Consider the following 27,018-nt stretch of genomic DNA (forward strand, 5'->3'; position numbering starts at 1 on the left):
TCTTACGCAAGTAATGCGGCACCACATGTAAAAATGCGGGAAAAAAAATTACGAATGTAGTTCACAGCTTGAATCCAAATGAAACTGCCCGCCCGCCTTTCGAAGTTCGACGAACTTCGAACTTTTACACTAAAAGGTCGAAGGTCGTCGAACTTTTGACTTTTCAGCAATCGGAAGTTCGACCATTTTCGATTTCTTTAGATTACTAAGGTCGAAAGTTCGAAAATTATCGAATTTCTTAGCGTAGGAAGTTCGAAAGTTCGAAAAGCTTCGACTTTTTAGTGGAAGAAATCGAACGTTCGAAAATCATCGATTTTTTAGTCTATCAAGTTCGAAAGTTCGACAAGCATCGATTTTGCAGCGTAATTAGTTCGAAACTTTGAAAAGTGTCGAACTTCTTAGTTTAACAAGGTCGAAAATTCGACTTCCGTCGATTTCTCGGTATGGAAAGGTCGAAAATTCGAAATCTTTCGAACCTTTCGATTCGTTTGATTCGATCATCGCACTTTCGGTTCGAAAAAGGTTCGCGGCATCCCTACTTCTAACTCTTCCTGGATGGCCTGAGGGAGCATAAACCTACCATACCTAATAGCATCCTCGATCATCCGCACCGGTGCGCACCGGGGCACTGAGGTGCGCCCCTTCATCTTCGATCAAGTGCACCGGTGCGCACCGTACGTCCTCGATCAACGAAGCGCACCCTCCCGGTGCGGTTTTTCGTTGCCCCAACGCGCACCAAGAAAATCGGCGGTGCGCCGGGGGGCAGTCCCATCAGGCATTGCGGCCAGGAGCGGGAATCGAGAAGATGGCGGGAGTAGCAGACGCGCAGACTATCGAGATCTTGATCGAGATGGCGATCTTGCAAAAACGAACACGCCTCGCAGCTGCACTAGATGATTTCCTCGGGTCTTCTGACGACGAGACGACGAGCTTCTCACCATCGCCGCGATTACTGGCGATTGCTGCGGTGGCAAGGAGCGCCCGAAAAGCACGAACTTCGTGGAAAGCGGCGCGAGGCGTTTCGATGACAGCGAGGTACGGCTATTGCGGCTATTATCTGGTGTTTCGTTTTCTTGAACTAATAATGATGGCCAACATATACATGTGGAATTGTCACCCGCTTCGTGACCCCATCGACAATCACGTCCACGATGTTTATTTCTGTGGGACCGTCAAATCCGCGAGTAAAAAAATAGAAGAAATTGACAGCAGACGGGCACCGTGCGCTGACCTACGCAAAATAAACGAACAAAACGCGAAGTGACGCAAGGTGGAGCTCGCCGCGGTGCACCGGCGCGGCGCAGTTTGTCCTCGATGTTGCACCGGCATCGCGCTGCACGACCGAGGAGCGCTGTGCACTGTGCTGGTTTCAGGGCGATTCCGGTGCGAGTTGATCGAAGATGCTATAAAGCAACGAACAACGAAGGAATATGGCGGCGTACCGAGAGCGCGGCCAGCGCCAGTCAGCGTTATCCGTACTCTCGCCAATCCGAGTTCTCCGCGGTAACGGGCGCGAGCGCCACCGCTGTGAGCGCGCCGGAGTTTGGAGAGAAGATTGCAGACGATAGACTCTGTTGGCGCGGCCGCGTTGTGTGCAACATGGCGTCGGGTTCCGAAGTCGCTGTCGGCGCGCCCGCCGACCACAACAGTGGCGCCCAGAGAACGACGGCATCTGAGAAGTGCGGCTCGGACCCGGCCACAGAGGACTCGTCCGAGAGCGACGGCGACGCCGAACCGGCCAAAGCATTCCACCGCCGGATTTCCACCTCCAAGGCGATCAAAAACGGGGTAAGTGCAAAACCTCGCTCTCGCGATCGCACGCACGCGACCTCCGCCCATCGGTTCGTGCGGCCTCTCTCAAGTTTAAAACTACATTCGCGGGACTTTACAAACCGCAGCAACGGTCCTCGCGGCATTCGGCTTCCACGAAGGCGTAGCGTGTAGCGGAGGCTGCTGTGCAACGTTCACGATTTGGCGCGGGTTCGTTTTTTCAGCTGCGGCATTTGCAGCCCCTTCCGATTGCAGCGGGGGAAACGTGCGTCGCCCAGACCGGCGGCGATATCGCGCGGTAGATCATCGCGCACTCGCTCGTTCGTCTTGCATATCACGCGAATTACACGCCCAAATCAAATGCAACTTAAGTGTCAACTTCTTAGTGAGCGCGTTGGTAATGATGTAGGTTTAGAAAGAGTTATATAAGTAAAAACAGGGGACGGGACAACACCTTGCACCTGTGTCCGTTATTAAAAAGACAACAGCAGCGTGTGTTAGTTACACCTTCGCACACCGTCGCGGAAATAGTCACAGATGCTTGCATCTGTTTTACCGAGCGCACTGCGTCCATCACAAGAGAGAAATACAAATTTATAAAAATAATAATTAAAAAGAAAATAAACCGGCGTAATTGTGGCGTTTAAAGAGCGCTGCAATCATGCACCTGCCGTCAAATCGGAGTGACCTGTCGCACTGTGATGTGAAGGCGCTCGATGAAAGAGCGCATTGGCACCCGGCGCATCGCTCTCGTGAAGTGTCGGTGCAACAAGTGACGCGCGACGGACCGTTACACGGGCCCCTCGCTTGCGTGAGCGCTCTTGGTTTATGCAACTTGCTGGTTCGCTACCGGGCGGGCGGGCGCCTTGGCGTTTTGCCCAGAGTTCCGGGGTGCTCGGTTGCGCCGCCCAACTCCGTCTGGGCCTCTCCTTCGTCGTACGCTGTCGCGTTGTTTGTTGTCCTTTCGTTGTTGTTATTAATCGTCGTTCTTATTTTATTACCGTGGCAGCGCCCCTTCGTCGTTGAACCAAGCTCCCCACTTTGCCGCTGTTGTCGCGCATCTTTTGTTGCTGTTTGCAAGTCGTACGCAGTACGCGGTTGTTTCTGCAAGCGGATCGAGTCCGCTAATAATCATCATCCGGTTCTGGCACAAAGTTGGCATGGCATCGCAGGCGGTCATAATTAGACTCTCTGGGCTTATGCGATAACAGCGCTGGACATGACGCGCAACCAATCTAAATCTTTGTTGTTGTTGTTTTCCCACTCAGTGTGGCCACTTTTAATACAGCATACGCTCGTACAACCTTGTGCTACAAAAATTAAAAACAAAGTATAAAGAAGTGCTATTACCGACACGCCTAAAATTACAATTTGCATCATTGTTTCTCAGTGTGTGTGTGTGTTTTATTTAGTGACTCGAAGACTGCTAATATTCATCACCCATTGAATTCGCGTTGCACCGTTTTTGTGACCGCGGAAACCAGCAAGTCGCGCTTGCAATACCGTGTGTTATGCTATCGCGCAACATATAATTATAAAAAGAACGGAGTGGTCGGTCAACCAGAACTATAGAGACTAATGTCTATAATTATAACGACCGCTTTCGGCAAGGTCCAACGCGAGAGCGTCGAGGTTGTGAATATCTTATATAGTGTGTCTACCATATATGTTTTTTTATTATTTTACTTTGACGAAGCGATATATGGGCTGGAGGTACGAAATCACGAACAAACAAGGTGCTGTAATTTTAACATAGTTCCTCCGAATGACTAGTCGAGAGAGTGAGGCGCAGTCCTTCCTTCCTTTACCGAGACAGAAGTGAAATATGCGACAGGCAAACGCGAAGTCCCTGTTGAGACTGAGTTTATGCCGTTAAATTTCACCTGTCAAGGGGTTCTTGGTAACTATGCCAAGTCGCGTTCATTTTTCCCCATGCGCATGTCTTTTTGCTTCACTGGTGTCTGTTGGGAGCAAGGGGGGAGAGTCCCATTTCTATTCATGTGAGGACATGTCAACATTTGTGTGCGTGTGTGTGTGTATGTGTGTGTGTGTGTGTGTTTGCCGATCGCAGATAAACCCACGATTTCTTTTTTTTTTTTTCCCCGGCCGTCAGGAATTGAAATAAAAATACATCCGCCCACGAGCCGACGGAAGTAAGACATCGTTTATTTTATTTTATTTTTTACCTCGCTACACGCCAATTTAAACGTTACGTTTTTTTTTTGTTTTGTTTTGCTTTTTCAGCTGCTTTTTTTAAAATGCAGTTGTGCGATTGTTAGCAGATTGAGATGCACTGCGTTTGAAGGCGATTTCAATTGTTTTGATTGTTCCTGTCCTCAGCTGACTAAGGACAGCGGCGATTTTTGGTCGTCCCCTAGCTATAGAATAATAGCAGAAAAAAATATCGTTAATAATAAATAAGTGAGCCTGTACTCCGAACCAATAAGCTCGGTAAAAGTTTGTTGCATATGTGTTTTTTCTGCTGCCTCCCTAAAAAAAAAAGGAATAAAAAAAAAACGAAAAGAGAAGCTCGGTTTGCAGGGAGCGAGCGTTAACTTTTTAGCAGACGGCTGTCGGCGCGCTGGCTGATGGCTCGTTCCGGTGTGCGTGTGTAGTGCGTGCTGTTTCGGCCTTGTCGGCGGCGTCTGCTAACCAAGCAAGTCTGCTGCTGCACTTGACGTGCTTTGCGCGCGCCCGAAGAAAATTTTTGACTGATGGCCGCCCGTCGTCTGCTACTCCTGCCGCCACCCCGAATCGGTTGTTGTGACGTGGGGAGTGCGTGCATTAAAGGAAGGCGCAGAAAGTGGCGGGGGCTACATGCCGGAAGTTGCGTATCGCTCGAGGTTCGTCCAGGGGGCCCAGGCAGGGGTCGCTGCTCCATGTCTTTCTCTCACTCCCTCTTTTTCTCTCTAGTGCTCTCGCGGCGGATCCCGGGGATTTTTATTACTCTTCTTTTTGCTTCTGCCCTCTGCTTTATTTCTGGGCCGTGGGCTGCTGAGCGTCGGGCGTTTGTCGTCTGCTTTATGGGGCGCCGTTAACTGATATGCGTCACAACCGGGCATCGGGTTCCAAAGAAACTCCTTGTTGGGTGGGGGTGGTCGTTTCGAACGCATACATGCGCACGATTTGCGCGCAGTTTTTCGTTCTGTTTCTTTTTTGTATTTCCAAAACTTTACAAAATGTGAGATAATTTGCTAAAAGATGTGGTTGGTCGGAAATGTGTACATTCGTGAAGTACGTATTGAACAAGTGTCCCGGGCGAGCGATGATGACCATGACGCCTTGTGTCGGATAAACACCAAACTCTGTAAAAAAAAAAAAAAAAAAAAAAAAAAAAAAAAAAAAAAAAAAACCTGGACAAGTGTTTTTTTTTTTTTTTTTTTTCTTTTTTATCGTTTGTCCCATAACGAAGATTTATTACCGAGGATAACAAGAGAGGTTGCTCTCATCAAACGGACGCACGCCTCTGTCTCTTGAGGTTGAAACATCGAAACCTTTGCGCGGATGAGTGAGGTCAAATGCTTTACAAAGCGAGTACAGGCCACTCCGCTCGTTTGCACTAGACAGAGCGATGGCAGCTCCGAAGTCTCCCCTAGTGGCTTGGCCGCTCCAGGCACCCAGCAGACCGGATTTGGAAAAGGCCACCGCGATGCCATGACCAACACCTCAGTCGTGGATCTCTCGCGAAGCGGTGTGCCGTCCATCTCCCCCTCCAGCCCGCCTCCCGCGTAAAGCCCCTTCATGTTTCAAAAGTAGCGCAAGGTGCGTCGATGCACGTGACACTTGCAACGTGCATCCCTTGGGAAGATCATGGCGGCACAGCGCAGCACTCAGCTAGACTTCAGACGCCATGTTCTTCCCAGAAGCGGCGCACGGCACGTGCTTCGAGCATTTGCACAACAGTGAATGGTGCCACTTTTCCCAGGATAGAGGGGCTTCAGCCTCCCGTAGAGTTCATGTATAGGCTCCCTACGGGAGCCAGAGTTACGCGTTCATGCATGGCACGTGGATACAGCTCCTCACGTGACTGAATTCGGCGAATAGCAGCGCCGCGCGTTCGAGGCGCGCTGCGCGCTCAAAAGCCGGGAAACCTACGCCGGGGCGCGAGCAACGTCTACTTTGCTGCCTGACACTTGATACGGCTCCTCACGTGATCGGATCTCGGCGAATCGCGGCGAGGGCGGCACGCGGCACGTGGAATCAAACGCGCAACTCTGGTTCCCGTAGGGAGCGTATACAGGAACTGTAGCCTCCCGTTGCTTGAAGCGGCATCTAGAGTTTCGTTTCAAAGCTGTGTATTCCATAAATAACGGTGAAGTGCCATCTAGACACTGTACTTCGAAACGTACGCGTATTTGATAAAATACGCCGCAGTCAGCATATCAGCCGTATGCAAACCGGCGGCGCGTCGAACGACGGGAGACTGATGGGCCGTGCCCCAACGCCGACGCAAGCGAAAACCACTCGGCATCTTCGAAGCTGCTTGATAAAATTTCGAGAACCCGCTCTACTTTTACACCCGCTTATCGAAGTTGGTCGCGTGTTGCCCTTGCTACTAGCTGACCTCGCGCTCAGTTCAAAGTTGGTGGAACCTGACCAGAGATTAAGCTCACGCTACGTATATGTACCTCGTAATTCAACAAAAAGGTTATTCTAATGTTGCTCTTACATTAAAAAGAAAAGATGTCCAGAAAAAGTAGCGCGCACGGCGATAACGCGGCCGGCAGCGAAGAAACGAACCCGAGAGATGGCGTTAGTTACCGGCCTGTTAAAAGGGGAAAAACCACGACGGTGCGACACACTCAGCCATCCAAACGTCGCAGAGGTCACACGTGCCATTCTCCTCTTAGGGCGCGCATGCGCGGAACGAGGCGCTCACTAGGTGCGCCGCAGTCTTCGCGATGCCTCGTAAGAAAAAGGAGCGGCCTGAAGAGGAGACATGCTGAACAGTAGACAGCTGCTGAAGGGGAGACGGACGGAGACAACGTGTTCAGTATGACCATGCATGCTCCACTTGCCAAAAAAAAAAAAAAAACACCGAAGGAGAGAGAGCGACGACGTCTGGGATATAGTCATTACAATAAACGCTAGAGGCTAAGGTGGCGCTAGTGTGCTGTTTCATTTTGAAGCAACAGCAACCAGTCTAAATTTAAATTCCGGTAATGCATTCCTATGGGAAAACGCAAATGCGTTTTTTTTTCTTCGCGCTCGATTATAAGAGCGAATATTGCCTAGTGTTGTGACAGAATAAACAGTTTGGAACTTTTACAATGGGATGTACAAAGATACGTGTGGGAGCTTTTTCCTTTAGAATTCATGGCGTCGAGCACTGTGCTAAAGTAGCCCGCTATACAAATCTAGAATACGTGTTGCGGACTGGAATTATAGGGCACGCATTTACGCATATAGCCATGAAGCACACAGAGTGAATCAGCTTGACAAAACACCAAAGGAATATTAAAGGGGTGTGCAACGACATTGGATAGGAATATTTCTTACTTTACACCAGTGTCCTGGCACTAGTGGGACCCAAGAATACTCGAACGCAACACCACTGACCAAGAAGCGTCTCCGTCGCGGCGGAATTCAAAGGATGAAAGGGGAGCTTTTCTTTCAGTCTTTCCTTCCAAAGCCGCCTTTTGCTCCTTCGCAAAATTTAATGGCGGAGCTGTGGGGACAATGGAAAAACTACGATTCCCGGGAACGCGTCATCGAGCTTTGTGGTGACGATATTCGAACGCTGCTCTCAGAGTGGACGCAAAGACTGCGTACGCTTTCGATCTGGGCTCATGGAAATCGATGCCTCGACATGTATTCGGGTAGTGGCCTGTGTCCAATCGCTGCAACGACGACAATAGCCGAGCCATAACAATGTCTGGAACTCAGCGCGTGCCCTGTGCCTTGCCGATCCCAGCGTGTGGCTATGATCAACACTGGCGGCATATAAGCGGCTCCAGATCACGTGGCCGCTTGTTCTGGCTGCGAGTTGAGGGAGTGAACGGTGCTCGTTTTTCTTTCATTTTTTTTTCTGGAACTTCTATTGCGTGGGGTGAAAAACGAACCCGTGTTTCGTAAGTCATTAACGTCAGGGATCCTTTTAAGCGGTATTTTCGGAAAGTACAAAAATTGTTGCATCGCGCCTTTAATATATGTCAAATCAAACAATCCAAATAGACGACAAAAACGAAGAACACGTACCGGATTAGTAAGAAACTGTGTATTAATAATCAAAATAAAACAGTAACCGAGTGTTAGTGTTGTTTTTCTTTTTGCTTTTTAATTGTTCTTTTTGCTTGAATTGATAGCTTGTATTGACATATCATTAAGTACAACATAGACCTGGGCCTCAATATTTGCTAACTTAAACATTGCTGAGTAACCAAAAAGTTACACTTTTATAATGTGAATAAGGCTACATAGTACCCGTTACGAGTAAAGAAACTACGCTGATTTCTATTATTCCCTGGCGAAGAGAAAAAATATCAGGTACGTTTTCCCATAAGAATACGCAGGAAGGCTGGAAAAGTAGACTGGTTGCTGTCTGCTTCAATTTGCAAGCGAAAGTCCCGTAGACACTAGCGCCAGCTGAGCCTCTAGCGTTTATTCTAATGACTCTACGATAGAGAAGCAAGCCTTCGTAGAAGACAAGCAGTGATATCGTATTTTGACGTAGTGCTCAGCAAAGGATCGCAGAAGCAAAATCACAATTTTCGCTTATATCATAAATCACATTTCTTGTGATGTGCGATTAGCTCATGTTCTAGGGCCTTCCTTATGGAGAGATATACTGTAGCGCGCGGTAAAGAAGTCGCAGCACTTTCTCGAATTCCACCGGTGTTTACCCTTCGAGATTTTCTCCCTGCACCTCCCAACTGAGCTGTCATTTTCTTTTTACGTGGAGCGGCGTCTATGAGCAAGCGGTGAGAACCGTATTGTGGCTTCCCCTTTTGATGACATGTATTTTTTTTATGCGATTTTTGTTTTGGTGGGCTTCTTCGTTGGTACAGAATGCTGAATATGTTGTTCAGCCACGCGCTTCATGGCGAACACTGAGATCTAGAAAGGACTCAAGAACTCGGTTTTGGACGACAGTAACAACGAGAAACAATTCCAAATCCAAAACCGCCTAACAAAAAAAGAAAAAAAAAAGAGTGACATTAGGGTGCGAGGTCGAGGTGCCACTACAATTAGAGAAATATTACATAGGTAGGAGGCGTGCAGACATGAATTACCTTTTCGCCCATACAATGTCGTCTTTTATGAATAAAGAATATTCATAGAGTATGCTACAACGTCACCGAGACCAAAAATTTGCGTTCGGCATGCGGGAAAAAAAAAAAAAGTCGCATATATATTTATTAAGGGTTTAACGTGAAAGCGGACAAAGATTTTTTTTTTTTCGGTCAATTTTGTTTATATTTGTTTCTAACGCTGCCTGCAGCGGATCTTCGTCTGTGGTGGCGCCACCTAGCGGGCGCTCTCCTGTGATGGAGCAGGTAAGATGCGAGCAGACGACGCGCTATGGAATGTCACGGAATAACTGGGCTAGGGTTCATCTATGCCGTTTAATAACTGTTAATTTATTACAAACAAAAGTGCGTAACGGTTTTGTAAGTAATCTTGCTATAGTCGGTTACAAGTCAAGAAGGTAGCGGCAAAAGCCCCTCAAAGGGAATCTTGTATTCCTCCGCCACCAATCACGTCCCGTTGTTTCCGTGACGTCACGACCTGCCCCAACCAATCTTGTTCTGGCAAATGAATATTTTCAACATGGCTGCCGGGCAGATATCTACGACTCGAGTATCTTGCAGCAATTATTCTGTTTTTAATGCGGTTTTTCACTTACCCGAGCATACGTCGCTAAGTCGTAACCGCGTCCACTTTTATTCGCAATAGGTTCTGCGCGACAGCGTGAGAATCCAGCGATAGCATTGCCATCGAAAATTTTGATGCGGGAGTAAGGCCTAGCATCGTACATACGTCGAACGCCGTCTGCTTCTGTGCCTCGGGTTGCGCCTCAACATCGTGAAGGCATCGGCTTTTCTTCGCAGTGGTTTCCGTGGAGCGACGTTAAAATGCAGCGGTCACCAAACTCTTCTTTATAAGTGTAGTGGGCTGTGCGGGAGGGGCGTAAGTGAACCGCGAACACAGTAAGTGTCTTTACCCAATTTCGACCGTACCTTTGCTGGCGTTAATAAATAGTCTGTCTACTGAAATGACGCTTTCGAAGCAGTATGCATTCATCTTTGAAACGTGGCGTCCTTTTCAAGTTTCCGCGTTGCAATCGGCTGCACGGTAATCTATGATTGCGATAGTACCCGCGGGTACACCCTCGTTCGCAATAATGAGCTGTTACATACAGGTGGCACACAAATGATAAAGCCAGTGATGCGTATGTTACAAACATTCAATTGATATTGTTTTGGACGTTAAGAGGCTGATGTCTTCTTTTGGAAGAAATACCAGAGAATTTGAGGGAAGCAGATTCGGTTCTCTCAAATGCTTCCGAACATTTTGCTTGCTCTCGAGGCGCTCTCAGTCGTATGTTTATGCTTCGAAACCCGGGTACGTGACGCCTGTACCTCCACTCGCTTTGCGTCGCGGCCTGAGGTATTACCGGTAAACACGCACCAATTTTTCCAATTTACTTAAGAAGGAAAATGTGTTCACAATACTGGATAGCAGCGTTGGTTTAATAATTTGTAAAAGATGAAAAGTATGGTCAATAAAAATTGATTTCAAGGGCAGCTTCCTGCTTCATGAATTGTGGCTTTCTTATATGCGAAATATTTGTTTAAATCAAGAATTGAAAACATACCGAATACTCTTGATCTTGGTCCGAATGCAGGTGGCAGAATGATTTGTCTTTATATAACAATAAAATCAACAATGTTTGAATCAAGCAGCAGCTCAAACCGCCTAATTGCATTTCTGATGTATGTTTATCTCTGGATCATACCAGGCCGTAGCCGCGAACGAGCTCTTCAGAATCTGCCATCGTCTTTCTGGTCTACCTTGGCAAAGACAGACTCGTGTAAAATCATTGAGCTTCTTGGAGGCAACCTTGCAGTCCTCATTGTCAGAGCCTCCATGGAACCATTGGAAAGAAGGGTCCCTGTTGTTTCATCGACACGTTTCATCAACTTTTTACGACTCGTTTCATTGATACTGCCACACTGTGCTGTGAAGTTTCATCGACACAAAAATTTCACGCTGTAGGAACATTTTGTTGTGCGTTTATCACTGAAGCACATATTAAACTATCCGACCGACCCAGTTCACGACGCTTTGCGGCGACAGTCTCCAGCAGTTCATTAGAAAGATGTGGACCCACCCAGCCCACCCGTACATGCCGCTTCGCAGCAGCGTGTAAGGGTGGTCGTGCCCCCGTGCATGTACCCGTACCCTTGCTCACCAACTAAGCAGCGCACCCCTAACCAAACCAAGATCTTGTCGACGAAACATAGCAAGATATGTCGATGCTCGTTATTGTTATTCTCAGAGTGGCCTCGGACGTGTGGATGGCCACTAACGTCCAGTTTATGCTTCGAAACAGGTCACTGGCAGTTAGAGTTAGCTGCCCGCAGCGCTGATGCTCGTTATTGTTATTCTCAGAGTGGCCTCGGACGTGTGGATGGCCACTAACGTCCAGTTTATGCTTCGAAACAGGTCACTGGCAGTTAGAGTTAGCTGCCCGCAGCGCTGATGCACGTTATTGTTATTCTCAGAGTGGCCTCGGACGTGTGGATGGCCACTAACGTCCAGTTTATGCTTCGAAACAGGTCACTGGCAGTTAGAGTTAGCTGCCCGCAGCGCTGATGCACGTTATTGTTATTCTCAGAGTGGCCTCGGACGTGTGGATGGCCACTGACGTCCAGTTTATGCTTCGAAACAGGTCACTGGCAGTTAGAGTTAGCTGCCCGCAGCGCTGATGCACGTTATTGTTATTCTCAGAGTGGCCTCAGACGTGTGGATGGCCACTGACGTCCAGTTTATGCTTCGAAACAGGTCACTGGCAGTTAGAGTTAGCTGCCCGCAGCGCTGATGCACGTTATTGTTATTCTCAGAGTGGCCTCGGACGTGTGGATGGCCACTGCCGTCCAGTTTATGCTTCGAAACAGGTCACTGGCAGTTAGAGTTAGCTGCCCGCAGCGCTGATGCACGTTATTGTTATTCTCAGAGTGGCCTCGGTCGTGTGGATGGCCACTGACGTCCAGTTTATGCTTCGAAACAGGTCACTGGCAGTTAGAGTTAGCTGCCCGCAGCGCTGATGCACGTTATTGTTATTCTCAGAGTGGCCTCGGTCGTGTGGATGGCCACTGGCGTCCAGTTTATGCTTCGAAACAGGTCATTGGCATTAAGAGTTAGCTTCCCACAGTGCTGGCTCACATTATTGTTGTTTTCAGAGGGGCCTGGGTCATGTGAATGACCATAGGCGTTCCCTTTAGACTTAGAAACAGAGTACTGGTACTGCGATTTCGCTCTCCACTGTGCTAACACACGGCTTTGTTATTCCCAGAAGCCTCAGTCATGTAAATGGCCACAGACGTCCCATTTATGCTTTAAAGCAGAGCACTGGCAGTGATATGTTGTGTCGTTTTTCTTAGACAAAAAAGAGCTTATTTGCAATCAAAATTCCATTTGCTGCGTAGCAAAGATCTTTAGACAGCGGGAAGGGTCAATATGGCATCTGATGTCTTTGCCGTAGATGGGCTGCAAACTTATGTTTTCGTGAAGTTGAAATCTATACTGGTGATTTATGGCACAGTACAATGTATAGACCAGCTTAGACATTATCGCAACAAAAATAAAAACTTTGTCTGGTGGCTGCATATCGAAATGCTATTCGGCAACGAGCAGAGAAGCATGACAACATGAGACACGGGAGGTTAGTGGTGGTCAAGAACAACAATCCGATCTTAAAGCAAATAAGTGGTCCTTAAAAGGACCGTTTTGTGTTCCGAGATGTTCCACGCTTTCTCCATAATGGTGGCCTTAAGCTTCGTCAAGGGGCTCGACACCAGACAGGTCACTCTCGGATGGGGTGTCCTCTCCATCCAGCTGGATGACGATGGGCTGGATGTGGGCACTTGTGGCACCGCCTCGTCGGAACGTTGCTTCAATGTCAATAACGTGCCTGACAGCATTAATCCAGTTGTCAGTGGTGACCTTGTCAACTTCCTCGTTGAGGAGTCTCCCCACGTCGACAATCTTGAACGTCGTGTTTCGGGCAGCAACGCCGTTCTTGATCTGCGCCCATATCAGTTCAATGGGGTTGAACTCGCAGTGATACGGTGGGAGCCTGACCACAGTGCAGCCAGCTGTCTCGGCAGCAGTGTCCACACGATACTTTAGGTGCTGTGGCTTCACCAAGGCCACAATGTCGAGCAGCTGCTTCTTCACCATCTTGGGGTCCCATGAAATTTTCTTAGACGTCAGCCACTGTCGGATGTCGTCCTTCCGGGAACTCGTCGTCGGCACTGCTTCCAACCGCCGTGAATGGTAAGAAGCGTTGTCCATGACGATAACGCTTCCTGTCGGCAGTTTGTCGAGGACACCGTCGAACCACTTCTCGAAGCGGGCGCCATCCATCTCCTCGTGGTAATCACCGGTTTTTTGTCCACGGAACACGTCCAGGCAGCCGTCGACGAAGCCTTCATCGCTGCCGATGTGGGTGACAATAAGACGCTGGCCCTTCCCAGATGGCTGCTTGAGGCCAGTCGAGAGACCACGCATGAAGGCGTCGTGAGACGAGGCCACTGTCGTGTCTACCCACACCTTTGAGACAGTGTGCCCTGCCGTCACCCACGTCTCGTCCAAGTAGAAGATCTTCCGACCATCTTGTCGGTGACGTGCGATCCCATGCAGGTACTTCTGCTGCCAGGCGACTATGTCCTCTCGTTCAATCAACCGGGAGTTTCGTTCCCTCTTGTCATGCTCGAATCCGATGTCGTGGAGAAGGCGACGCACAGTCCAAGCCTTCAACGAGGGAAGTTCAGTGCTCGCGCAGAATTCGGCCGTTATCTTCTTGACCGTGGGGACCTCGTTCCGTCGAAAGAAACGGTGGACGCACGATCTTAGCGCGCACAACGTGAACTCGCCGTACCTGACTTTGCGCGGCCTCTTGCCTTCACTTGCTGGGCGCTTCCGAGAAGGTGTCACAACTTGTCCCTCGGTTTCTTTCGCTTGCTTCCTAATCTCGAGGACGGTGCGTACACCAACGCCAAGCAGCTTGCTGACTTTGATGCAGGACTCCTCCACAGTGAGGCCGGGCTGGCCGGGCTTGGCGGGCGGTTCGTGTCGCACCTGAACGTACGCGTTCATTATCAGCTGCCGTGCAGCTCGGTTGAGGACATCGCCGCTCTTATGCTTCTTGTAGAGGCGCCTTGGCGTAGGCGGCGAGGCTGCACCAGACTCTCTTGACGAAGAAGAATCAGAGGAATCGCATTCCGCTGTCTCCACGTTGGGATTCATAACGGAAAACGGCGACTTCGGCATTGTTAAAACGCGAATCGCAGAAACTTTCAAAACCCGAAACGCAGGTTTTTTTTAACAAACGCAGAAAATACACGGAATGTACCTAATTCGAGTAGGAAGGTTATCAAGCTAAAACCAACAACCATATATGCATTACTTATAAAAGTTACAATTTTCGTTGCACTGAAGCCTTCTTTTTACGTCAACCTTCCGGAGCGAGTAATTTGCCTCGGCTAGGTGGCGCAAGCTGCCGCCCGCTACAAGGTCTGTCTGTAGTCAATATCCATCCATTGAAGTAGAAGGGGCGTTTTCAGCGAACTATCTTCTCGACTGTGGAGGCGTCTGAAGCGGGCGCATCACGCTTATGGGGAGGGGCTTCTACTACCTTCTTAACTTGTAACCGACTATAGTGAATTACAGAACCTGGAAGCTGCTTTTGATGTCCCAAACCTTCAAAGTGTTCTAAAACAAGTCTGGAGCTTCACACGACAGCTTGCACGGCTCGCGTCACGGATATATTCACGGCGCCTCTGATTCTTGTTTTGTCAGATTTGTGGAGGCATCCGTACCAACAAGTTTTGCAGTCACCAGACTGGATGGCACATGCTGTCAATCTTAGCTGTGCACGCGCGCACAGACGTGTTTGCATGGCGTTGCACACTTAGCTAAATTGAGCTTGGCGATACCGACGCTTCTATCCAAGTGTGATTAGGCACTGGCTGACGAACATTTGTACGGCACTGTGAGGATCGAGTCCCTGTTATTGTTATTCGTGACGCATAGCCTATCCCTCACCGAACACGTAAGGCATGGAGGTTTGCCACATAGCGACTTCTGTTTGAATGAAAAGCAGAAATTTTCGTAACTTCCTAAATTGTCGGCCGTCTTAATCAGGCGATTAACTAACTTTTTCTAGCAAAGGTTTTACTAAGAATTGTTTGAAAACTTAAAATCGATCGCCGAGAAGTGCACGACACATTTTGGACAATTCTTTGGGTCCGCAAAATGAAACATACAAATGGTGGTAATTCAATGCAAATATGTACATCATTTTAATGTGTGTGTGTGTGTGTGTGGTGTGTTGGGGGGGGGAGACGGACGTTGAAGTGTTATTTGCCTCGCTAGATTGAAGGGCTCTCGACGCGAGGGGGGGTCTCGCACGTCTCGCGTCGACCGGGTGAGTAAGGATTGGTTTAGTTGAAAGTGACTCCGGAAGTCGACCACCGCTTCTTCCTGCCATTTGTTTTGAGGAAATACTTGTTTACTAATTTAAAAGAAAAAATCAACTTGGAATTAATAACATATTAGCAATCACAGGACCCAGCTTAAAGCCAACAGGATACACGAAGTCGATTTCACCGAGGTGTTTACTTCACGGGTTGCGCTTCCTATTTTCGATCCGATGAAACATTCCTTCTTCAGTTTTATTTCGTCCGAATCTTAATAACAGCACACGCACACACACTCTCACACCCTATTCGCCGTGGCAGAGGTTGCAGTGGGATAAAGCGCGAAATATTCTACTTTCGTTTTCCAAATTTTTTTTTGTTTTTTTTTCCGGGTTAAAGAACATTACACCACCATTCGACACTGAGCGCCAAAATGTTTCGCTAGCACGACTACGCTAGCACAACTACGTCTTCGAGCTTCGGTGAAATGCCCTACTACAAATTTCACTTCGCCAAATAAACAACGCGTGAAACAGGCTTTGCTGGGCGTTACGGGCCGTTACCCAAGCCGCGCATGGAGCGAACGAACGAGTCGAGGGATCCACGATCTGCGCGGTCTCTCTGACCTGCTACGTCACAAACGATGATGATGATAGCTAGAGAAGCGCCGCCTGTAGTATGGTGTCCGCAACGCGTCTCCGACTGGTGTGGCCAAAAAAGTCGTCCCTCGATTTCCACCTGATGACGTCATAAAATGTCATGCTGTCGCCGGTAGCGATCCTGGCGGTGTTCCGGCAGCGGTGGTGGATGGGGCACGCGCCTGTTCCACCGTTGGTCGCTCTCAGGTGGGACAGTCCACGGAAGTTTCGGCAGCCAGGAGTTGGGACGCCGCGACGACAGCGACACTCGCTTTCGCTCGTGCTTTTTTTCCAGCATTTCTACGCCCAACCGCCAGGATCGCGACGTCCGACATTGTGACGCCCCAGATTTTCTGACGTCATTTATTTTTTATTTATTTATTTATTTCCTGCAGCGTTCCGAAGAACATTACAGTAAAAAGAGTCACAAAAAAAAAAGATTTTTAACGCACTATAGGTCATCAAGAGACATAAGTACGCAAAGTAATATACAAAATCGCAGACGCATATATACATGCATAGAAAAGAAACAGCCTTAGTCTGCATGGAAGGAAACACAAAGGCGTGGATAATATATTTACACTCAAATATAATTGTCCAGAGACAATGCTCGAGTTGGGGAAAAAACGAATCTGGACTTTGCGAAGCGACAGTTTCGCTTGGCAAGCTGTTCCATTCTTTTATCGTTCGTGGGAAGAAAGAGTTACGAAACAAATCAGACTTTGACGTGTACTCCCGAACTTTTTGGTCGTGATCTACTCTGCGCGATACATAAAATGGCTCAAACAGGTAACGTGATCTTTCAATTTTAGATAAATGATAGAAAATACTGTGAAAATATTTTAGCCGCAAATACTTACGCCTAACAGCAAGCGATGTCCATTGTAAATCCTTTTTCATTGCGGATACACTGCTACGAAAGTTGTAGTTTTGAATTCTTTTGGCATGGATTTGAATTCTTTCAATTTTATCAATGAGGTACTGTTGAGATGGATCCCATACAACACAAGCATACTCGAGAATGGGCTTCAAAGAAGAAAAAAAGAGAGTCTGTTTGAGGGATGGCGGAGCGCGCGAGAAGTTTCTCCTTAAAAAAACCCCGCGTTCTACTAGCTTTCCCTGTTACGTAGTTCACACGTGAAAGCCATCTCACATCATTAGAAAAAAGTACCCCCAGATATTTAGCTTCGAGCTTTGTCACCTTTAAAGCACAAGCGTAGGTTTTCATCCTGATTGTGGGTTTTTGCTGTTTATGACAACAGAGTCTTCAGTTTGGCAAATGCATAAAAGTTGGGAGCGCTTTTTTTTTTTTTTGTGACAGGCGCGTGATCGGATATGCTGGTTTTTACGGGCATTTTACGGAAATTATATTTACAGGCTAAGTAAACTACCGAGTGTAGAAGTGGAGGAGAGAGAAAGAGTTTATCCTAACTAGGGCTGGGCAATTGATCGATTAACCTTCCGATTAATCGATTAAGGCTTTAATCGCGATCAATTTTTTTAACCGGTTAATCGTTTTCTTAAACGGTAGTCAAAAGAAGTCCGTTCCCAGCCAGGTGCTATGAGCAAGGTTCATTTCTTCCGCTCGCGAAGCGTCACGTGTTCGAGGATATACATTATAGTGTGTTGAGGATCTATTACATATCCTGCCCAGGCAAGACAAACAAGCAGAAAAACAAGCTGGGAAGCTAACAACGCCATGGTTACTTGTTCCAGTATTCGGCACGTAAAAATGAGCGAGTTCACGAGTATGAAAGGCAATCTCGCTGGAAAGTTTAAGTTTAAAGTAAACTCCAGCGGTGAAGTTTTTAACCCGAAGGCAGTCCACTGCATCATCTGAAAAAAGCCGTTTTCGTACAGTGGAAGCGTAAGCTCGCTAAAGTATCGCCTACGAGCGATGCACCCATGTACGCCGCTGGACCAAGGACCATCCGCCAAAACGCAGACAACAATCAACGCCTTCTCGTCGAGGTTCCTTTTTCTGAAAAAAAAGAAGAAAGCATCGCCCAAGCTCTGACTTCTTGTCTTCCTGTCGGAGAATGTGGACAAACGTCTTTGACTTGGGAGCTGGAGCAAACATATTTATCTATGTGTATCCTCAATTCTAAGTGTCCTTTGCGCCGTGTGACAAAGACTGAACCAAGTCTTCAAAGGTGCTAGAAGAGTTGTTGCATTCTTTTTAATATGTTATGTATAAAAAGTAACGCAACCGATGAATCGATTAATTAGGATTAAAGGGTGGCGATTAATCGGGTTAAAATTTTTTAATCGACGTCCAGCCCTAATCCTAACTGAAGTATTTCTAAAAATTCGTAGCAGGTTGCTGGGCAGCTGTGTTGCACGTGACAGGTCTGGTGTTTACGCTCTCGGCGCTCACCCTTCATCAGAATGAGTTTGGCGACTGGCTCAATTCGCGTGGCATGTATACACTCGACGGCAATTCCCGGAAGGGAGATATCGGCGCTAGCCCGGGTTTGAGGGTGTCAAGTTACTGTCCGTCGGACGGAGAGGGGAGGCCCCGCGGGGCTTTCTCGCCAAAGAACACCTCAACTCATACACTGCTTAAAGGCCGACGACCAGATTCTGCAAGGCAGAAGATCCTCCTCACCCTGGGGGAGGAGGAAACAGGCAACGGTGGACAGAGGAGAAGGGGAGAGGAGGAAGCGGGGGGCAAGTGGAAAGCGCGATTAGGTTGTCGATCTTTAATCGTCTATTTTGTGTTTTCGGTACTGTTCGGCAGAAGTGTTATGGGCCCACTAAAGGCGATATCGGTCACTCCAGTGGGGTTTGGACGTACAACGGAGTTGCCCTAACGCCAAGTTTTGTAAAAGGGCGGAGAAAAAAAAATGGATTTCTGTCGGGGACGACGTACGTCTTGGAGTCCGAAAATGGTCGTCCGGAAGTTTCCATAGTATGCACCCTTGATCGCGTTGCAGCCTGAAAGACGCTTCCGCAAACTTGGGACTTTTCTTATCGATACTATTTTTGCGACTACACGTGCTGTCTCTTTCTCTCCCTCTCATTGTGTTCATTTTTTTTTTAATTTTATTTTACGAGTTATGTTTCGCCTTTTTGCAATGAATATGTTAATTACCCGGCCGGTATCCGCGTCTTTGCAAAGCGCGCACGTTTCGGCTTTCCTCTGCGTCAGAGGGCGCCTTTTCTGGCTGGTGCAGCGATTTCCTTGCTGCGCTATTTCTGTCAAAATACACGTGCCTATCGCATTTCACTCGGATGGGAAGAATTTCCGCCAACATATATTGCCCCTTAAAGTTAATTCCACTTTTTCAATATCGTAACCAGTGGCCGAGATCGGCCCCGCTACACTGCCGTATCGTAACTCTTAGGCCCGTGTTAATTTTTTTTAGAACTTTTGATTATAGCTTTGAGTAATGTACTATCCGATGTGATCATCGAACGTACTATCGGCAGTACTCGGAACTTCATTCCGACCCCGTTGAGTGGGCTTCTCACTGCGCACCGCTGCACTGCGGAGAAGCGAGATCCACGGAGTGGCGATCCACAACATCTCGCTCTGCCAAAAGAAAAAAAAAAAAAAAAAAAAAAAAAATTGCGGTACGTTACTGTTTTTTTTTTTTTGTGTTCCTTTTTTTTATTATTATTATTTTTTTTTTTTTTATTGCTGAAGAAGAAAGAAAAGGTCACGGAGATGTTGGCAATGTGTTGAATTAAGATATCTGTAGGACGACGAAACCGTCTGATACGACGTCCGATCAGGCAATACAACGGTCGGAGGCGAGGGTTTTCAAGTCTCTCCTGTGCTACGAAAACCCTCTCCCCGAAGGTCATTCCGGCAGTTCGCACGTCGGATCGGACGGTTTCGTCGTACATGTGTTTCGCGCTTTACGTTATCTTATCAAGAAGTACACGTTTCGAACGTCAAAAGCGTCGTTCCTTCCTTCGATAACCAAATCTTGCGAGAACTACTTCGCGCAGTGCATGAGTAATGCGCGAAACGTTTCTCTCTCTCTCTCTGTGTGTATCTCTCTATGTGACGACGAGTCTATATGGTGCACACGTCAAGGGTTTTAAAGGGGCCCTGCAAGGACTTTTTTACTGGTTTTTAATTTGCATCCAACCTGAACGCACTGAACGTAGTAACTTAAGGAAACCTCTCTTTTCTCGAATTTCGCTTTATTTTAGAAGTTATAGGCAAATCAAAATTACAAAAACAAGCAAAAAATAACCTCCTTCATGACGTCCTTGGTTACTTGAGTAGCCGTGAACTAGAGAAGGGGTAGTGAGCTCAGCGAGCGCTCACGGCTGCCGCACTCCGTGTCGACGGCTCGAGAGGACGCCACTAAAGCATGTTCTGGATAGGCTGTATGAATTAAGCCGGCAGCCAGGGCGGCTCGCATTGCATTTACTGCGCGATGAAGCACTAATTCGGCATGACACTTCATTGGCTACAAACGACAGCAAACACAGCGTAACGATCAGTTCAGAACGGGAACGACTTCGCGCTGCCATACCGCCAAAAGGCCAAACCGCAAGCCAAAGCCGCTCGCCGAACGCCTTGGGAACGCTCGAAACCGGTCGGATCCTCCAGTCCGTAGGACCGCAGCGCCGCCGCGTATACATCCGAGACCTTTCTACGCTCGCCGCTCGTTGGTGCCTGATCCCACTGCACCTTTCTAGTGTGCGCCGCCTTTTCCGTTGCTTGGTGGTGGGTATGTCGACGAGTCATTTCTTGTTTCCGTACTTTATAAACTGCATTTGTTTCTTTTCCGATCTTAAATAGTGATCAAAATATACTTATAGATAATTAAAACGGTCCACTCCACTTATACTTTGTATTTCGACAAAAAAGAAGCTTTTAGCGGCTCTGACCAGTAGTAAGCCCAGGACCTAAGACGTGACATATCGCGCGCTTTCGGCACCGCGGGTCGCCCTCGTAGGTGGAGGAGGTTTCCGCGTCGTCTGGTTAAAATATGACGCACTGATATTTAGTTACTCTCTCCGTGCCCGCTGGCTTGCCCCAACCCCAAGAGAGGTGGAAACCGCAAAAAAGGTAAACGCTTAAATATGATTGCAGGGCCCCTTTAAAGGGAAAAATAAAACTAGTGACAACCCGTATTCGCAGTGAAAGTTTCCTTTTTGCGACCTCCAGAACTCGAAGAAAAAAAACATTGTATTTTATACTAAAATATTTTGCTTACATACGATTCTACACCTAAGAAAATACATTCACAGATGTCCGCGATGTGTGTGCCGCACCTGTTCCGACTGCCGCATTTAAAAAAAAAAGAAGCTCATGAGCAAAAAAGAATGACTATCGTTACAACATGCTTGTCACTTTGTGTAGTGATCGCAACCACGCAACCAAACGGATTGTTGAGTGTTTGAGGCATTCATTCGAAGCTGTTTACTGCGCAACAACTAATGCTTGTGAGTGGTTGCCCGGGAGTGCGAAAGCAAAGAATGCGCCGTCTTTTAATTGAGCGGGCCATCTGATGGAGCTGTAACATTGTATTTGCGGGGGAGCGAATGAGAAATAAGTATCGCTTACGTTTTGAAAGTTAGCTGCTTCAAGATGAACCTTTTGGAGGCTTCGAAAAGTGAACGAAAATGACTCTCACCAATCAAATCCCGGACAAAAGCTCACCGCACAAAAGCTCACCGGACAGAAGCTCACCGGACAAAAGCTCACCCGACAAAAGCTGACCCACTTTTTTACAGACCCGGACAAAAGATCACCAGGAGAAAATTTCAAGTTGGTCTTAACACGTGTGCGGACAACTTAAGTGCATGCGTGCGACAGTAAAATGCAACGATAAATTAAATCTGATAGGCGCATGGTTTGTTGCCTAGAGCACAAACAAGTTTATTTGCCAATTGGTTAGAAGCGAATGCAGTCCCCTACTAGCTCCAGCAGTCTTGGTAGATCTCGGTGTGCCTGTAATCCCTCGAAAAATATTCTCACACGATTCTGCAGGCGCAGTGTGGTTTTTCGCACCCGCTTCTCTGGGAGTTCACCTCTGCGGGCTTCTGTCAATGCCGTGGCAACGAACGCCTGATGTTCCTGTGGCATTCAATCAGCATCCAGACGCTTGGGTGGGCGTGGCCGACAAACTTCTAGAACCCGGTATTCCATCCTTCGCAGGTGTATGTCCGGTCTTTATCTTGAAGAGTGGCGTCGTACATATTCCACCGTTCCGGGGGAAACTCCGGTCGTCATCGGCACGCAGTCAGGCAAAGGGAAGAATTCGCTCTCGGTGCCGCTGCAGCAGGAGCAAAAAGCATAACGGAAGGGGCCGTTGACATATGTACAATCAAAGTAGTCCAGCAGGTCGCCGATGTCACCGGTAGACTTTTCCCTGATGTAGGTTAGTCCTTCGGGCACAAGCTGTGCTGGAAGGAACGCGAGCCTATCCAAAATCCCGCACAGCTCCCTAAATTGGTGGTCCGTCTTTTTACTTGTCCAAAAGGCCTAGCTCCCGTTCCTTTAAAATATTTTAAAAAATTCACAACGCAATGGTTTGTATATAAACAGTTTTGCTTCACTTTCCCTTTCACATCACCCTGAGATAATCCTTGATTTGAAAGACATTTACGACGCTCAATGACGGAAAGAATTTAATTTTCTTAGGCGTTTATCAAGTATTAACCCGAACCCCAGGTGAATTCCAATGCTACCCAATAGATGGCGCTAGTGTGTCCTCTCGCTGCTCTCGCTGTAAAGGAGCGTCCAAACAGGGGTACCGCAAAACGCACGACTCCGACAAATCGTGTGGCGCTCCGCCTCCGGTCGTGTTCCTTTGACGGGGGGAAACTTCCCCCCGTCAATATGCCCGGGGGGGAAGGGGGGGGGGGGAACTTCCCCCCTCCGTCAAATCTCCTCCTCGCTTCCTCCACGGCGGCCTTACTCTGCTCATCACGTGGGTCCGGAGAGCCACTCACGCGCTCTGTTGGCTGTCGGTCAATCGCTCAAGGCCTCCGCCGTTTTTGAAGTCCCGAAAACGGGAAAGGGGAACGACACGAGGGTGAGGTACGCGAGGTCGTTGGCGAGGTCAGCCAGACGCAGGTGGCGTGCGACGTCAAAGAAAAGTGGAGGCGGCGAGGAGAAAAGTCGTGATGTTGGCTCGACCGCAAAGATCGTCGGGCGACACCACTCCAGCAAAAAATCGTCAAAATCGAAGCTTCCGCTTCAATTTTCACGATTCGTTGGGGTCGTACAAGAGTGTGAACGGGCCTTTATAGCTTATCTGTCGACACTTTTTTATGGGATGGGGACCCGGTTCTCCTAAAAATGGTGCTATGTCCATCGCGTCCGCACTTTATCCCAGCCCGTGTTTCGGCCAAATAAGAAGAAAAAAAAAATGACGTGAGTTTTTGTCCGGTGAGCTTTTGCCCGGCTACCCAACAATCACATCATTGTTGGTGCTTTGACGCCATCTCGCCGGCCAAAGTTCGTTGACACGACGCCACGAGTTGTCCCGTGAACTGGTATACACCTTTTCCGCGTAGTCGTCGCCATCTTGCGTGTTACAGCGACAGCCGCGCCGTCTGGCGTACGGTTGTTGTGCGCCCATTTTGGTATGCGGAGAGCAGCGTTGTTCCTAGCTCCCGCGTTGTCCCCATTGACCACGTGCATCGTATCTTCATTGTTTTCCCTTTAGTGAGTTCTTAATTTGTTTGTTATTGAAAGTGTGAATTATTCTTGTGTTCTGGCGTGTTTATTCGCCTTCATGACGCCCGTTGTTGTGCGAACAGCGCCGAGAGGTTTGTCGCCAGCGTCGCCGGTAATCGAAATCGGAGGCATGTTAACTTTTCCTAAGGACGTTTACCAGTGTTTACTCTTCGCGTGTTGTTGTTTGTGAAAAATGACAGCCTTCTGCGAATGACTAACGGAGGGTTTCTGTGCGCGAGCGAGGGCGACCCTGGGCATAGAAGTATCATCGTTTAATCGTAGAAATACTCACAATGGGAGTTGGCGACGCGGGCCGAACGGTTTATTGTTACGGTGCACCGTCCAGGTACGATCGCTAGTTACCGGGACATTTCTACTTCGTATGACGCCAGATGCGTCGGAACTATTCAGGAGATGGAGGTGAAGGGGGGGGGGGGAGGACGACGACGATTTTGCGCCCTCTTTTCGTATTGTTTCCATTAACGTATTTTAACGGGCGCCGCTACCGAGCAACACACAAAATTATAGTGCACATCCTCGTAGGGAATGAACGGAATGAAAAACAAAACTTGAGTAGCCAATAACAATCATTACACCCATTTGCACCACAAGCTGCAAAATTCGTTCTACATTTGACTTGTCGAGGCCTATTACTGCACGTGTAGATGTCCGTTTCTATACTGCCTATTTGCTTTTTTTTACGTGCTGATATTGTATCGCTTCCCCGCTGATGTCAGCGGGGAAGCGATGCAAAGTTTTGCGATCTTCTTGTGCTCGGTGCACAATTTGTCGCGCGCTATCTTCCGTTTTCGGAAATTGCTGCTGCAGCCTACGACTGCGCAGTGGCAGCCCGATGACCAAATATGCGCGGTCATGATACATCGACGTATTAACCCACCTTATTACAACTCACTTCGCTGTCAAGGGCTTCAAACCCCATTTAACGCGCACCACTTCAGCATCTTGCCAGCCGGCTCGGCCTGCTCCCGCATACCGGAAGTGTTAGAACCGGAAGAACTATTCCCGCTGTGCGCCGAGTCGCCGAGTCGAGGCTACGCACGTTACGCGCTGGGTCGAGGTTAGACGGAAAAGGTGTACAGTAAAACCTCGTTATAACAAAGTTGAAGGAGCGGTCGTAGTTATTTCGTTATAACCATTAGTTTGTTATAGCCAATGTCCATTTCTCCATACTATTAGCAAGCAAGGGGAATTATGATTGCTTTGTTATATCCATTAGTTTGTTATATCCCATTTTGTTATAACGAGGTTTTACTGTATATAATGTGGACTACACTTATGGCTGTATTTTGCGTGCGTAAAAATGCTTAGCGATATATATATATTTTTTCTCTCTCTTAAGCTTTTAAGACGCGAGCAGAGCGTTGCTAATCGTAAGCGCCAACATCGGGGGTCACGCGAGAAACAACGAGAAAAACAGCGACAGAAAAGATGGCAGATCGTTTTGCCCCGGCGAGTCGTGCTGTTCGGGCGCTCGTCTGTATTATTTCGTTTTGTACAATGTACGACGCCGAGTGGTTTCGCGCAAAACAAAGCTAGAAGACAGGTAGGTATATACAGACACCTTGAAACTGTTTATTATTATTTTTTTTTGCCGCTTTTTTTGTGCATGCGAAAGCGTCGCTGCGCTAATACAGGCCCACTGCCATATCCGCTGTCCGCGTCTCTTTCTACGCGCCGGCGTTCCGAAACGGCCGAAATGCACGCGTGCACGAGTTGTGCTCGAGGGCGGTCGTTGACGCAGCATTACCAGAGGAAGCGGACGCCGAACGCGCAATAATAAAAAAAAAAAAAAAAAAAATTAATCGGCAAAAAAAAAAAATAATTGAAGGGGGGATTACGCGTGTACCCTGTTCACGTGCGTACTCGCCTCCACGTAATTCATTCAGTCGTTCGAGAGCAGCGTCTATTTCCAGAGCTGTCCGGGTGGTTCGTTACCTTTCAGGCGCTATATTGGGAGCGGGCTGGGGCGGGGGCGACTGTCGTCTATTTTTAGTCCGTGTCCATCGGGGCGTCCCATTCGTTCACCCCCCGTTCGCCTCCCCTCCTTGTTTTGGTCCGCCAACAGGGACGTTTGCGTGGCTCCGCTATTTCCGCATATCGATCTCTCTTTCTCGTTCGGGGACAATGACAGCGGGATGGAGCCGGCCAACTTTTCCTTCATATGCAGAAAAAATAATAAAAAGGGGAAGTTCTTTTTGGTTTTATTGTTGTTGTGTTCTCCTCCGCGCGGTAGCTTCCTTACGTATGTGCGAAGGTGTCTCTCCGTTATGCCGCTGGCTCGGCACGTGTGACGTTCCCGAATAATCGAGACGGAGAGCTTACGGGGTCACCGGTGACGTGTGCCGCCGGTTCGTCACGTTGACGTCGACGAAAGAGGCCACGTGACCGATCGTTTGGGAGCGCGTCGACGCGTGCACTCTGCCGTTAGAGCCCCCGGACAACGATGACGCCCGCACATTACGTCATCACTATTGGCGACGAGATGTTTTTGGTGGCGCCACCTCGCGGGCTACCTCCTGTGACGCAGCTGGTGGGAAGCGAGCAGACGACGCGCTATGGCAAAGCACGGAGTGGCTAGGTTAATTCGAGTCTATGCCGCTGAAAAAAAAGAAGTTTATTTATGAAAGAAACGCGTATAACGTTTTTGTAAGTGGTGGTTTAAAAAATAACAACGGCCTCAAAGTTTTTTTTTTTTATATTAGAAAAGGTTTTAAGATGTTCGAAAACTAGTCTGGAGCTTCACATTACAGCTTGCGCGGCGTGAGTCGTGGCTATTCGCCGCCTCTCTGATTCTCGCTTCTTTTCCCGATCTGTGGAGGCTGCTCTAGAAAAAGGTTTTGCATTCACCGGAGTAAATGACGTGACGGTCTTCTTCGCTGTGCACGCGTGCACAGTTGTGTTGCAAAGTGCCGCACACTTGTTTTAACATTGAGCTGGTCGATCCTATACGCATTCTCTCCAAGTGTGACTCGGGAGTTGCTGACAACCAAATGCTCGTCAGCAACTGACGCTTAGCTCCGAATACGTGGCAAAAACGTTTGTGACATTGCGACTTCTGCTCGAAAGAAAATGCGGAAATTTTCATAAATTGTTGAATTGTCGGCCATGGCCGCGCAAATTCGGGCGATTGATTAATGTGTTCTATCCTATTTTTACTAGCAATTGTATATAAATTTAAAATCGCTCGCGGAGCAGCGCATCACGCGTTATGCGCATTGAGGTTCGGAAAAATGAAACGTACAAACGGTAGTCATTTTTTGGGACGCTGAAGTGTTACCTACTATGAGTAGAT

At 48.1% G+C, this 27,018-nt stretch overlaps 1 protein-coding gene across 1 annotated transcript in view; it reads left to right on the forward strand.

Annotated features, from left to right (window-relative positions):
- The first annotated feature begins 1,586 nt into the window (after positions 1 to 1,586).
- Positions 1,587 to 27,018, forward strand: part of LOC8025848 (diacylglycerol kinase delta) — a 384,159-nt gene continuing 358,727 nt past the window's right edge. The window contains exon 1 of the mRNA XM_042293119.1: positions 1,587 to 1,788. Coding sequence (XP_042149053.1) covers positions 1,600 to 1,788 — 189 coding nt within the window. The 5' untranslated portion in view covers positions 1,587 to 1,599. The remainder of the gene's footprint in view (positions 1,789 to 27,018) is intronic.

The sequence above is a fragment of the Ixodes scapularis genome, unplaced genomic scaffold (genome assembly GCF_016920785.2).
Source record: "Ixodes scapularis isolate PalLabHiFi unplaced genomic scaffold, ASM1692078v2 PGA_scaffold44__24_contigs__length_19508400, whole genome shotgun sequence".
Classification (NCBI taxonomy): Eukaryota; Metazoa; Arthropoda; class Arachnida; order Ixodida; family Ixodidae; genus Ixodes; species Ixodes scapularis.